Raw genomic sequence first — 14040 nt, forward strand, 5'->3', positions numbered from 1 at the left:
TTATGAGAATTTGTTTGAGTTCCCAATACTTGACGACCATATTGTCAGCTGTAGTTTAATTATGATCCCACCTGACTTAACTATAACTGCGAATCGCCGCAGTTGTCTCTGTCGTCACAATCGGTTTCTACAACTTCTTAAAACAATTTTGAGCAACATGGCCACATGTATTATAATTTTTAGACAAACGAGTAAGCTTTCACACTGGATTTTCACCCACCTCCCACAATTTTGTTCGTATAAAAAATTCAACTCAAACCCGAACATATTTTCCATCGGATCCTTCCATAGCTTAGACGTCAGCTGTAACTGAATTTTCAATTGTCGTAGTAAGGGGGAAGGGTACACTCTCATTCCATATTATGTGATACCCAAGTTTGGATTACAAATCCAAGTCATGATTATATCAATGATTCAACTTTCTGAATCCAAACCTCTAACCCAAATATTCATGGCGACGTCATAGGTGCACCTTTAAAGCTCATAGTGTTTAGCTAACTGAAAATTGCAACTCAAAATGACAATAAACTAACCTTAAGAGGAACAGAAAGGCGTATTTTAAGGACAAAAGGAAGACAAAGACTATATAGTACATCTTCTGAAGGAACCTTGACTTTACAACTTGCTTGCTCTTGGAAGCTACTTAAAGATCCTCTAAGGCTTGCAACCTAACAGTAAAGGAACAAATCTGATGTAAATGCTTTAATGTTAATGGTCAAAATGACTTTGCATTGCAAGCATTTAAATATGGAAACTAATGCATACCACGTCAAGATCTATCAGAGCAACCACAGCCTCAGCATCATTTAAAGAAAATTGGGAACCCTGGGCAACAACATCACCATTAACCACAACACTGGAACATCCATGTGTTACAAATGAGATGAAAAACAAGATAAATTTTAGACAAATCCCACATAATTGACATTTAAACAATCTAAATGGAAAATAAATATCCTTATACGGATTTCCTGAATGTTGAATTTACGTCGCCCTCCCAAACACACAATGGATATTAAATGTGAAAAAAGACGAACGGAATTCTGTTATGGGAAATATTTTCCTACCATAGTAAAGGCGACCACCATCACAACCTTGGTGATTACTGTACATATAGACACCTCCACGAGTATGAGTAGCACCTATAAAAGCACGAAGACGAACATCGAGCTTTCTAAGTTGATGGTGACTTCCGCTTGCATTCATAAAAACTTCAACCCCATTTAATGCAAGCTCAGCATGAGGGGGAGATGGAGTAAAAAGCTTTTCACAAACTTCCACTGCAATATCTCTAAGAATGGGAAAAAGCTTTATGTTAAGCACATAATAATAAACATATGAGTATAAGTTGGAAAGCCCCAAAAACATAAATGAAACACATACACACACAATAGTTTGAACACACTACTTAGGTGTATGAAAGAATATGTAGATATGTCAATCACAAGATTGTTGCATGGATGTGATGCTGATGCATATAACTTTAGAATGCATGAGCGTAGAAGGTATCAGTGACAAACAAAATAATTCAACTCAGCCGAGTAAACACATCGCCGACACCGCCAAACAATAATAATAGAAAAAGAGAGCCAAGGAAAGTAAGGACGTAACATTAATATTTGATGGAGAACAGAAAGGTACAACAGGATAGTGTATTTTGTTTTGCTATCTCTGGTTTCACCTACAACCAGTGTACCATTTCTTTTTACCTTATGTCACGTCATGTTATACTTTCAACAGGCACAAAACATATAACTATTGTGTCATATTTTAACCTAGGGAAATGCTAACATGTACTCATATGACACTTGTTAGTGCACTAAAGATAGAAATTTTGTATTGAAAAATGTGCATTCTATTTATCAAAAAGTTAAAAAAAATGTTTTTTTTCCAAGACATAATTATTGTTTGTAGATTCCTTAACATATGTTCTTGAAAAAGTTACTGCGACCCTTTAACCTATGCATCAAACCAAATACTACATAGCACCAACATTTCCGTTGAAGGTAAGGTAAGTGTCAGACACCAAATGACAGTGACACGTGATTACATATAATTGTTATTGATTTCTCAAATCATTACTGGTGTCTACACGTCGATGTCGTGACCCGTGTTCGTGTCAGTGTAAGTGCATCATAGCAAACAGTTTGTTAAGTGAAACAAAAATAAAGTGTGAATTTGGCACTTACGTGTCTTGAAACTTAACAAAACCATAACCAAAAGGAACTGATTTTTGTGCCAATGCCTTGGAAACATTAGGAGGAAGTTGAAAATCATCAAGTTGGTCCCTTTGTTTCCAAGCAGTAAACCATCGAAGTTCTCTATAATTACCATCATTTGCAAGCCACATCTTGGGTCGTATCATAATAATCTTTCGGTTAAAACACAAAACCTGACAATTGTATCTCTCAGAACCTTTGATAATAGGCATTCCAATACTGCACACTATGTTATCAGTCCAATCACCAACCAATATATCTTTCAAACATTCCCATCTGCAGCTACAAAACCAATTTCAGTGACAAAAACAAAATAGAAAAACACTCTTTAACATGTGAAAAGAAGAAAAAGAAAGAGTTATTACGAATGGTTAATGGTGTCGAGTTCTAGGAAGTGGTCTTCACAGCCATAACTGGGGATTTCGAGTTCGGGACCAAGACGGACGACGACGCCGGCTTGTTTAGATTTGTAGATGGAGTCTTTGATTTGTTGAAGATTGGAATTGAATTCCATAGCCCATTGGTTAAGATTGCAAGTAGCTACCTTCAAGAGCCTCATCGTGATTATGAATGTGAATTTGTCTCGTTGTTTGTTGAAGTGAAAATTGCGAGAGGGTCGTTAATATACTATTCAACGGTATGGTATGGTATGGTATATGCTATACTTTGATTCTATGAAATTACTCAAATTAGGTCCCGAATCCATGGACGGGTGATGTTGTTATTAGTGTGTCGGTATTGGACTTCACTCCCAACACGGCCGGATCAGCGTTAACGTGAGGTGGTGGTTATTACAAGACCTGAAAACCGCTTCATTGAACTGAAAAATAAATCGGAAAACCGATATAAAATTGGACAAAACCAGAAATACAACGCAATCGTGTTTTTTTTAATTGGAGTGTAACTTGTCATATAAGTTGGATAGTCAAAAATATTGTTCTCAACTTTAAAGTTGTTTTGATTAAGCAAAATGAAATTAGGCATCACTTCCCTCGACGTATCCGAGGTTGTTTTGGTCATTGTCTTATAGATCACATTTCAAAAGAGTTATTTGTCGAAAGTTAAAAAAATGTCTTTTTCCACCACATAATTATTGTTTGTAGATTCCTTAACATATGTTCTTGAAAAAGTTAGTGCGACCCTTTAACCTATGCATCAAACCAAATACTACATAGCACCAACATTTCCGTTGAAGGTAAGGTAAGTGTCGGACACCAAATGACAGTGACACGTGATTACATATAATTGTTATTAATTTCTCAAATCATTACTGATGTCTACACGTCGGTGTCGTGACCCGTGTTCGTGTCAGTGTAACTGCATCATAGCAAACAGTTTGTTAAGTGAAACAAAAATAAAGTGTGAATTTGGCACTTACGTGTCTTGAAACTTAACAAAACCATAACCAAAAGGAACTGATTTTTGTGCCAATGCCTCGGAAACATTAGGAGGAAGTTGAAAATCATCAAGTTGGTCCCTTTGTTTCCAAGCAGTAAACCATCGAAGTTCTCTATAATTACCATCATTTGCAAGCCACATCTTGGGTCGTATCATAATAATCTTTCGGTTGAAACACAAAACCTGACAATTGTATCTCTCAGAACCTTTGATAATAGGCATTCCAATACTGCACACTATGTTATCAGTCCAATCACCAACCAATATATCTTTCAAACATTCCCATCTGCAGCTACAAAACCAATTTCAGTGACAAAAACAAAATAGAAAAACACTCTTTAACATGTGAAAAGAAGAAAAAGAAAGAGTTATTACGAATGGTTAATGGTGTCGAGTTCTAGGAAGTGGTCTTCACAGACATAACCGGGGATTTCGAGTTCGGGACCAAGACGGACGACGACGCCGGCTTGTTTAGATTTGTAGATGGAGTCTTTGATTTGTTGAAGATTGGAATCGAATTCCATAGCCCATTGGTTAAGATTGCAAGTAGCTACCTTCAAGAGCCTCATCGTGATTATGAATGTGAATTTGTCTCGTTGTTTGTTGAAGTGAAAATTGCGAGAGGGTCGTTAATATACTATTCAACGGTATGGTATGGTATGGTATATGCTATGCTTTGATTCTATGAAATTACTCAAATTAGGTCCCGAATCCATGGACGGGTGATGTTGTTGTTAGTGAGTCGGTATTGGACTTCACTCCCAACACGGCCGGATCAACGTTAACGTGAGGTGGTGGTTATTACAAGACCTGAAAACCGCTTCATTGAACTGAAAAATAAACCGGAAAACCGATATAAAATTGGACAAAACCAGAAATACAACGCAATCGTGTTTTTTTTAATTGGAGTGTAACTTATCATATATGTTGGATAGTCAACAATATTGTTCTCAACTTTAAAGTTGTTTTGATTAGGCAAAATGAAATTAGGCATCACTTCCCTCGGCGTATCCGAGGTTGTTTTGGTCATTGTCTTATAGATCACATTTCAAAAGAGTTATTTGTCGAAAGTTAAAAAAATGTTTTTTTTTCAAGACATAATTATTGTTTGTAGATTCCTCAACATATGTTCTTGAAAAAGTTAGTGCGACCCTTTAACCTATGCATCAAACCAAATACTACATAGCACCAACATATCCATTGAAGGTAAGGTAAGTGTCGGACACCATACAATTGTTATTAATTTCTCAAATCATTACTGGTGTCTACACGTCGGCGTCGTGACCCGTGTTCGTGTCAGTGTAAGTGCATGATAGCAAACACTGTGTTAAGTGAAACAAAAATAAAGTGTGAATTTGGCACTTACGTGTCTTGAAACTTAACAAAACCATAACCAAAAGGAACTGATTTTTGTCCCAATGCCTCGGAAACATTAGGAGGAAGTTGAAAATCATAAAGTTGGTCCCTTTGTTTCCAAGCAGTAAACCATCGAAGTTCTCTATAATTATCATCATTTGCAAGGCACGTCTTGGGTCGTATCATAATAATCTTTCGGTTGAAACACAAAACCTGACAATTGTATCTCTCAGAACCTTTGATAATAGGCATTCCAATACTGCACACTATGTTATCAGTCCAATCACCAACCAATATATCTTTCAAACATTCCCATCTGCAGTAGCAACAAAACCAATTAAAATAGAAAAACAGTCTTTGACATGTGAAAAGAAGAAGAAAAAGAAAGAGTTATTATTACGAATGGTTAATGGTGTCGAGTTCTAAGAAGTGGTCTTCACAGCCATAACCGGGGATTTCGAGTTCGGGACCAAGACGGATGACGGCGCCGGCTTGTTTGGATTTGGAGATGGAGTCTTTGATTTGTAGAAGATTGGAATCGAATTCCATAGCCCATTGGTTAAGATTGCAAGTAGCTACCTTCAAGAGCCTCATCGTGATTATGAATGTGAATTTGTCTGTCTCTGTTGTTTGTTGAAGTGAAAATTACTTACTTACTTCTCTGGTGGTGGTAACTAACTAACAGACAAACAAACATGCTTCTCTTGTGTTGTTACTCTTCTGGTGTTGTGTGCGATTCTGAACCTGCTGTTGCCGTTTCTTGCTTCATTCTCTTTGTTCAGGTTTGCGTGCCGTTTGCGATTTGCGATTTTGTTCTGTTTTTTTTTTTTTGAGTGAATAAGGTTTGTTATAACTTGGTTACCAACACGTATGCGCAGCTTCACTCTTCATTCAATAATAATAAATTAATAATAATAATAATAATAATTAATAATTACTTTTAGATGGTTTATTTACTGGGAGCTTCTACGGTACAGTCAGAAAACTGGCTTCATTTTTAAATTGTTGATTACTGATTAATGATCAATAGTAATTCATCTAGTAATGCTTGCAACTTCTTAGACTTACATGTACTATTTTATCGTTGAAATCTTTAACATGCAAACAGAGTTGATGATATTATGTGATAGTCTTAAGTGTTACACTTTGTGGGCTATTAAACTTAAAACAAGGTAGAATAAAATTAGATTATGTGTAGTCTTGTTAATCTGATAAATTAATGATACTATGAGGACTGAACTTTTGATGTCATTGTACAAACAGTGGGGTGTTACTCACTACACTTTTGATGTTATATTGTTAACTTCACCAGAAAAATCATTCTCATGACTTCACCTTAGACCATGTACAATGGTTAATACCATTCAACACCCTTCAACACCCACTTTTTCAATTCTCAATACTCCACATCATTTTCTCTCTCTTAATTCAACATTCATTCAACTTTTATCTCTCCAATGGTTTTTCATTCAACACCCTACCCCACCCCCTTTTTATTTATTTCTTATTCTTATTTAATTTTTGTTTTTATAATTACATAAAATTATAATTATCGATTATAATTAAATTAAAATTATAAAATTAACTATTTATTTTTTAGTATTTTTGGAAAAACACTAAAAATTAGGTACGTTTTGAGGTATGTTTTGTGGACGTTGGTTGAAAAATTGATTTGAATTTGGATAATTGTTGGGATTTTCATAGTTAACTGGGTAATTAGAATAATTTTGGCTGTTGAAATGGTTATTATTAGGATCCATTTCACTAAAAATAAGATTAAAACTTCACTTAGTTTGTTAATAGAAAGATATTAATAAGATGAAGATAGTGAAAAACTTGGTTTTTTTTCTGTGTCCAAATCAAATGAAACAAGTCTCTATTTATAGAGAAAAAAATCATGAATTTTGGTAAAAAAAAATTAAAAAAATAATAATAATTTGCAATGAAATAATTGAGTTTAAATTATTAAGTTGATAAATATTCAGACAGCCAATCAGAAAATGACACGTGTCTAGCATTATCCTCTCCCCTCTTCTCTCTCCGTGTCCTGCCTGCCTCACTCTCCCTTGTCGGCACGTGTGCTACACGCGCCAGGTTTTGGCCAATGAAGCAGCGCCGCGTGGCATCCGGTGCATGTTTCAATTGTGTTGAATCCTTTCATCATCTCTCTCATCCATGTCAATATTCAACACACATTAAACACACCATTGGAATGGAAAAGCATGTTGAATGGCACATTAAACAAACCATTGCAAATGGTCTTAGAATTTTCCTTATTCTTATTTGTTTATTCATACATACATACATATACATATATATATATATATATATATATATATATATATATATATGTATGTATATTTTGGTCAGTTTTTCATATATTTATTTATTAAACTCAAACAAAAAAAAAGTGTGCATTCATCTCTTATTTATTAAGTTCAAAGTAATTTTAAATTGACACTCTTAATTCAACCACTTAATTTGAGTATTTAGGTCAATTTTAGAGAAAAAATTGGGACTTTGATGCTAGAACTTTGAACTTTGATTGTATATGTTGTTGATGATTAAAGGAAAAATAACAATGATGAAGGTGACAGTGGAAGTTATGATCATGTACGTCGTTCTACCATGTGGTGACTAGTGGTGTAATCAATAAGTTTTTATTAGACTTTTTCAAATGTATTAGTAGTTTCTTATTATGATGTGAACTAAATGTAGTTAATTGATCATGAACTTTGTTTCAAGATATGCTATGAGTAGTTATTTATTAGTTAATTTCTTTTTAACCTGTCAATCATTCTATCTTTCTAAATGTAGTCTATTTTTATTCTTATATTTACTTTAAACATGTTATAATTATGGGAAAAAGTATTAATCTAAGTTATTACTCCCTCCGTTTCACAATACTTGTCAATTTTAAAGAAATTACACATACCAAGGAATCAAATAAATGTTGTCATTTTTGATGAAATTCTTTGTGTTTTTTCTATAATACCCTTACTCATTTATTATTTCATTCTACTATTTCTCTCTCTACAATAAATAAGTAAGGGTATTATTGATAAATCAATAATTAATGTTGCTTTGAAACTTGAAAGGGACAAGTAAAATGAAACAAAATAATTCTCCAAAATGGACAAGTATTGTGAAACGGAGGGAGTATACATTATATGATAATATAAATAGTTTTAATAAGTTTTATGAAACGTTTTGATTAATTCACACCGCGAAGACCATTATTTATATTGCAGCGTCCGTTACAGTCGAAATCGCGACAACCTTAACGCTACCGCGATCGTTATTTAGAACCTTGGACTTGTTCGGTATTGGACTTTAGGGCTGGACATCGGTCGAAAATCAAAGCCGATACCTAAAATCGCACAAGCCCACGGCTGTAAACCTGTGGCCCAATTCCGACTGTTATAGTGGTTGATTTGTTCAGTTTTATCGGTTAAGACGGATTTTCAGGTGGTTTCATTCGGTTATATCTATAAATAGCCTTTTTTTAATAAAATTGATTCATTTATTTCTGTATCCATAATTTTCCAGTAATAAAGCATATGCAATCATATTACATACTAGATTCAGAGTCATAATTTTACAACACAACAAACACAAGCATAAAGTAACGAAATAGAACAGAGAAACAACACCAAGCTTGTATATAAACTCAAAAACATAGATTTGGGAGCTATTTTAGGTTTTAAGAATGAAAGAAAAGGTTGTTTATTATGAAAGAAAAGGGTTTCTGGTTGATGAGATGCGATGATTGAAGAAGAAAGATGATCAACGAGGAACAGAACAAGGGGAAGGAAGGATCGCGGTGGAGAGTGGAAGGTGCGAAGTTTGTGTTCAGCGCCATTTGAGAGAGAACTAGAAGTTCAGCGCCGTTTGAGAGATTGAGAGTGAATTAGGGTTTCCTTCTCTTTAACTTAAGCTTATATATGTTGGACTTTATATAAAAATGGGCTTCTTTTCATATTGGGCCATTGTACAAGATTAAGCTTGGCTTGCTAGCATTAGAATTCTACTTTATATAAAGAGATAGTTATGATATGATATGGCATGACATGGGTCAGAAACTCATTTGAAATGAGGTAAATATTTATCTTCAGGTGGTAATTTATTTTCATTTGAAGAGTGGAAAGAGATAATTTATTTAGTAGTAATTTTAATAATTGTGGTTGAAAGTGGAGCTTGTTGGATGTAGTGGCAGACGGAAGTCAGAGTGTGGTCCACATTAGCAGTAAGGTGGTCGCAACGGTTTAATATGGCAAGCGGAGTGATGGTAGGTTGTAGGTAGAGTGGTGGTTAGTAGTGTTTAGAACGGCGATCATCACAGGTGGTTGGAATGGTGGATGACGCGATCATCAGAGATGGTTGGAATGGTGGATGACGGTTGTTGAATTGGTGATCTGCGGTTATTGGACGGAGTAATAGTTAGTCGTCGTAGATGATTAAAGATGGATGCAGTTGTGGTCAATGATTGTTAACGATGATAGGTGGTGGTCAATGGTAGTCAATGTAGTGGCCTTTGACAATTGGTCGTGATGAGTGAGCACTAAAACAAAACAAAAACAAGAATCATAAAACTTATTCTCATGAAATGGGTTGATGTATTCAAAAGAAGGGAAGAGGATGGATTGGGTGTAAATTGTATTGAAAAAATTAATGTGGCATTATTGTGTAAATGGAAATGGCGTATTCTAAATGGTGGAAAGAGCTTCACTTGCTTAGGGTTTTAGAATGACTATTGAGGGAGCGAAGCAATAGAGAAATACATCACATTGTGAGAACTGCTAGTTGATGTTGCATTATAAAAAACAAAGTTAGTAATTGATTGCATTAGTTTGCATTGTATCAATTAAGATTTTTCTCCTTCAAAAAAAATCAATTAAGATTTTTCGTCTCCTTATCAAAAAGTATATGAATAATCACTAATAAACTTGGTCAAAGAATAGCACAAAAAGACAATTGTGGCTAACGGATGTAAAGCCCTCGATTGTGACCGTGTGGATCTTACCTTATATATAAACCAGTGCAAACCGCCGCCAATAGTTTCAATTTCAATTTCAATATATGATTAAGCAACCGGCCAATGTTCTTGTATGGACCTAAAGATTTAGACCCATGATTTGGTCACACACTCATAAAATTGCATATCATATAATTAATTAAAAACCATTCATTATTTAATTATTAAATTTTCTTACTTTTCTCTTTTTTGTGAGTGTGACCAAATGGCAATTTGTTGGTCCCGTGACCATTCAAGAATTTTCCCCGGCCAATGACCATATATGCTGAATTAAGCAATATAAAAAACAAACAATTTAATAAGTACTATATCAAAGAAGTCAAACTTCTACAAAATTACTTACTAGTATAAAATTTGATAGACAAAAACTGTGCATTGCATTAAACTAAGCATAAGGACAAAACTTATACTTTACACAATAATTTTATAATAGTAATAATATACCCACCAGTACATTTTTCATTTGCATCAAAAGCATATATCCACGATTTTTTTTAAAGCAAGTTGGCAATTTGGTTCTTTGTCTATATTCTTTTAACAGCGAAATATATCATCAAATGAAATGGTAGCATAAAGGGTGCTTCAAGCTCATTTATATGACACTTAGCTCGAATAAATAGTACATCATATAGGCTAGACATTCATAGTTTAACAAGGCTTCAAAGATTTTTCTCGTTTAACAAAAGCATGCATATCCACAATTTTTTTTAAAGCAACTTGGCAGTTTAATTGGCGTTCTATATATATCTATATTTTGAATTTTTTTGATCAATTAGGAAAAACATACATTCATGCAATGAGCAAGTTTTATATTATTTTATGCTCTACACAAATTGTGAGTTTAAAGAGTGTTAGGAAACATGATATCCAACGAAGGAATGAGAAAAAACTAAGAGAATCTTTCTATTGATGATAAAATTGAATATTACAAATGATAAAAGATACCTTATAATGAGGTGGTTACAACTACACCCTCCGGTCACTATTATAAGCAAAAGTTTGCATTTTAGGTTCATTCAATTAATGATGTATATGGTCTTTATTGTAGACCATATAAATCATTTAATGAATGAATCTAAAATATAAATTTTTGCTTATAATAGTGACCGGAGGGTGTATATATACTACTATAAGACTAAAACTAATTGTGACTAAACTATATCTCTAATAAAGAGGATGCATCATATTCATCGGTGTAAATAAACTCTACGAATACATTTGAATGAAATGAAAATTCATCATTCTAAAGCGTTACTCTACCCTTGTAAGTTGTAGCTTAATACTAAATTATTGATATTAAGTGGTTTAATATGTCAAACTATTATTTTAGATGGACAATATATGGCCCTTATTCTCATAAATCATAAAAAAAAAAAAAAAAAAGTATTGAAATAGTGATAAAATTTAGAGATGAAAAAAGACAAAAATTTGTCTCTATTCTTGTCCCTAATTATAGAGATGCCATATGTGTGACCAATTTTATTTAATTAAAAGTCAATTCAAAATATGAGCTGCCTAAACTGTTTTCTCTACATCTCAACATTAATCTCAAACCGAGTCAGAAACTTGATCTTTAAACTCATGTCACACTAAATATTTTACAAAATTATATGCTTCATCGATAAGCATATTCCTATATATTATATTTATATAATATTCACATATATAGCGTACAATACGACCCTTAACTGTTAAATGATAAGATTAAAAATTAAACATATCACTCTCTATAGAGATGTTCTTCTCCTGATTTTTGATCTATGAGTTTGATCCAACGGCTAGGAGTACCCTTTGAAGCACTACTTGAAGCTGCACCACCACCGATTCTACTTCCTATGTAAGCAATATCCAAACCCTTTCCAACAGGCAAAAAAACCGATCTAACCACACGTGTGCCTCTTTCAAGAACCATGTTCCATTTAAACCAAGAAACATTTGACCTTTGCCATGCATTTTTACATGCCAAAACTGCCCCTCTAGTACTCACCTTTGCAACCTTAAGAACCCTAGCAAAATCCCTAAGCCTACAATCCACCACAAGAAAATCCAACCCATCAAGACTTTTGATCACCGTTTGCGCTTCACCGAGAACTATCTCCGGTGGGGGGGATACACCCATCTCGGCTAGGGCTTTTGTGTATTGTAATCTTGACCCTTCATCTGGGACTATGCACACGTGTCTTGCACCGGTGTTGCGAGCAGCAACCGCTAGGCCAACACTTGCGGCTATTGGACCGCCGTGGGAATAACATTCTACGATGAATTTGGTGTTCCATCCGGCTGCCATGGATGATAGAAGCTCAGCTACTCCAGATTCCTTGAATTTCTCACACTGCAATAAAAAATCCCAAATAATTAATACCATATTAAAACATCATCAATTTTTTTAAGACAAATAACAACAAGGAGTTAATAGTGATTATAATTTATTCTTGGTATCAAAATTATTAATTACGATTATTCTTGATACCATATTATGTGATGTGATTGCGGAAACTAATAAATAATTTGAAATATAAGAAGAAAAAAAATTATACAAAGAGGGAAATGAAAATGGAAAAGTGGAAGTGACAAAGAAAGATATTATTTTACTCAGAAAAACGAATTCAAGAAAGAAAATTACGTTCTATCAAAAAAAAAAAACGTAAACTTATGTGATTGAAGGGGATCATTTACTTGTAGATATCAACAATAATTTGATGAATAAGATTTTTACTCATGATTGTGAATATTGAAAATGTTACGATTATTCTTGATGTACGTTGCATAATATATATTTGAAAAATTGGAAAACAAAAGAAAAAATATTACAAAGAGGGAAACTAAAATTGAAAAAAGAAAGGGACAAAGAAAGAAGAAGGGAAACAAATAAGAAAAGCAAGTATGAATATGTGATTGATTGTTTCAAAAAAAAAAATATGTGATTGATCTTACTTGTTGTTGAGGTTGAAAGGTGCTTACGGATTTAACAGTGTCTATGTAAGCTTTTAAGGCAGTTTCTGGAGACCAAACAAGCTTCATGATGTATAGATCACTTTCTTGATTTTCTTTCACTTTCTTGTGTGAGTGTTGTTATCTTCACTTTCGTTCTGTGTCTCAGCTAGATTTGGATATTTTGTGTCTTACAAGAACAACGATGGAGGAAGGTACAGATCGTACAAGTTGACGTACGGTGAAAGGGGTTAGGTGAGTATATAACTTGATAAGTGGTGTTGCATATATATGAATATATGAATTAAGAGAGAGAAAGCGAGGGTGAGGAAGAGAGAAGAGTTGACATTTTGCCAATGCAAGTTGAACGTGTAGATAATAAGCCCAAAAATATAAAAGGAAAGAAAATAGTGTCATCGTAGATAAAAGTAAAAGTCAAATATATTTGGTTTAATTTTTGATCAAATACATTTTAACTTTTTATCTAAAAGGTTTGTTTGGTTCAACGGAGTGGATGGGATGAGTTTTAATTAAGGAAAAGAAATGGTTTGTTTTGTAAACGTAACTTTCAGGATATGAAGCCAAATACAAGATCATGATATAGGATCGAAAAGATAATATTCACGATGAATCATGTCTGAATCGGTGTAAGAAATAACAATGATAGATGATCTAATAATAAAAATTGTAATAAAGGGTAGTTATGGAGTTTTAAAATAATCTAAGAATAATATTGACAATGTAATAAAATTTGAAGAGCTCCCCTCCCATGTACTCGAAAAAACTCAAATTTAGGGGAAGCAAAAAATAGGTCTAGGTATGATTTTGTTTCCCATTCTCTCCCCTCCTAAAAATTTAATCAAACACGTTAAATTAAAAATATCATTTATACTCTCCTTCCCTCCTCTCCATTTACTTCGAACTAAACGGACTCTAATTATGTATAATGGTGCACGTTATTTTTATTTTTTATTAACAAGTCAAAATGGAATTTAAATTATCACTGGTGATTCATCTCGCACAAGGCGTGTAAAAGATAATCACCAAAACAGAATACAAACAGTAGTCAATGATGCATAAAAAAAAAAAGCATCGAAGAAA

The 14040-nt window shown here is 33.6% G+C and overlaps 2 protein-coding genes across 3 annotated transcripts; both read right to left on the minus strand.

Annotated features, from left to right (window-relative positions):
* Positions 1-4953: 4953 nt before the first annotated feature.
* On the minus strand, positions 4954-5744 carry LOC146927089 (glutamine-dependent NAD(+) synthetase-like). The gene is made up of 2 exons (XM_085700476.1): positions 5374-5744; positions 4954-5289 (listed from the first exon to the last, which is right to left on the minus strand). Exons 1-2 carry the CDS (start codon positions 5565-5567, stop codon positions 4980-4982), a joined length of 504 nt encoding a protein of 167 aa, XP_085556602.1. The 5' UTR covers positions 5568-5744; the 3' UTR covers positions 4954-4979.
* A 5730-nt stretch (positions 5745-11474) lies between these two features.
* LOC146927090 (uncharacterized) lies at positions 11475-13298 on the minus strand. 2 transcript variants are annotated; one of them, XM_085700477.1, is made up of 2 exons: positions 12943-13298; positions 11475-12340 (listed from the first exon to the last, which is right to left on the minus strand). In XM_085700477.1, the coding sequence occupies exons 1-2, from the start codon at positions 13027-13029 to the stop codon at positions 11729-11731; spliced, it is 699 nt and encodes a 232-aa protein (XP_085556603.1). In that variant the 5' UTR covers positions 13030-13298; the 3' UTR covers positions 11475-11728. The 2 variants fall into 2 exon arrangements, with proteins under 2 accessions (XP_085556603.1, XP_085556604.1); XM_085700478.1 differs by having other exon boundaries at positions 12970-13200.
* Between the last annotated feature and the right edge of the window lie 742 nt (positions 13299-14040).

The sequence above is a fragment of the Medicago sativa genome, chromosome 4, assembly GCF_051527215.1.
Source record: "Medicago sativa cultivar Bolivia chromosome 4, Bolivia_mono, whole genome shotgun sequence".
Classification (NCBI taxonomy): domain Eukaryota; kingdom Viridiplantae; phylum Streptophyta; class Magnoliopsida; order Fabales; family Fabaceae; genus Medicago; species Medicago sativa.

Coding starts and splice junctions, on each gene's coding strand:
- LOC146927089 (XM_085700476.1), bottom strand. CDS start 5,567: ATGAGGCTCTTGAAGGTAGCTACTTGCAATCTTAACCAATGGGCTATG. Junction 5,290..5,373: donor CTCGACACCATTAACCATTC/GTAATAATAACT, acceptor TTGCTACTGCAG/ATGGGAATGTTTGAAAGATA.
- LOC146927090 (XM_085700477.1), bottom strand. CDS start 13,029: ATGAAGCTTGTTTGGTCTCCAGAAACTGCCTTAAAAGCTTACATAGAC. Junction 12,341..12,942: donor CCTTTCAACCTCAACAACAA/GTAAGATCAATC, acceptor TTTTTATTGCAG/TGTGAGAAATTCAAGGAATC.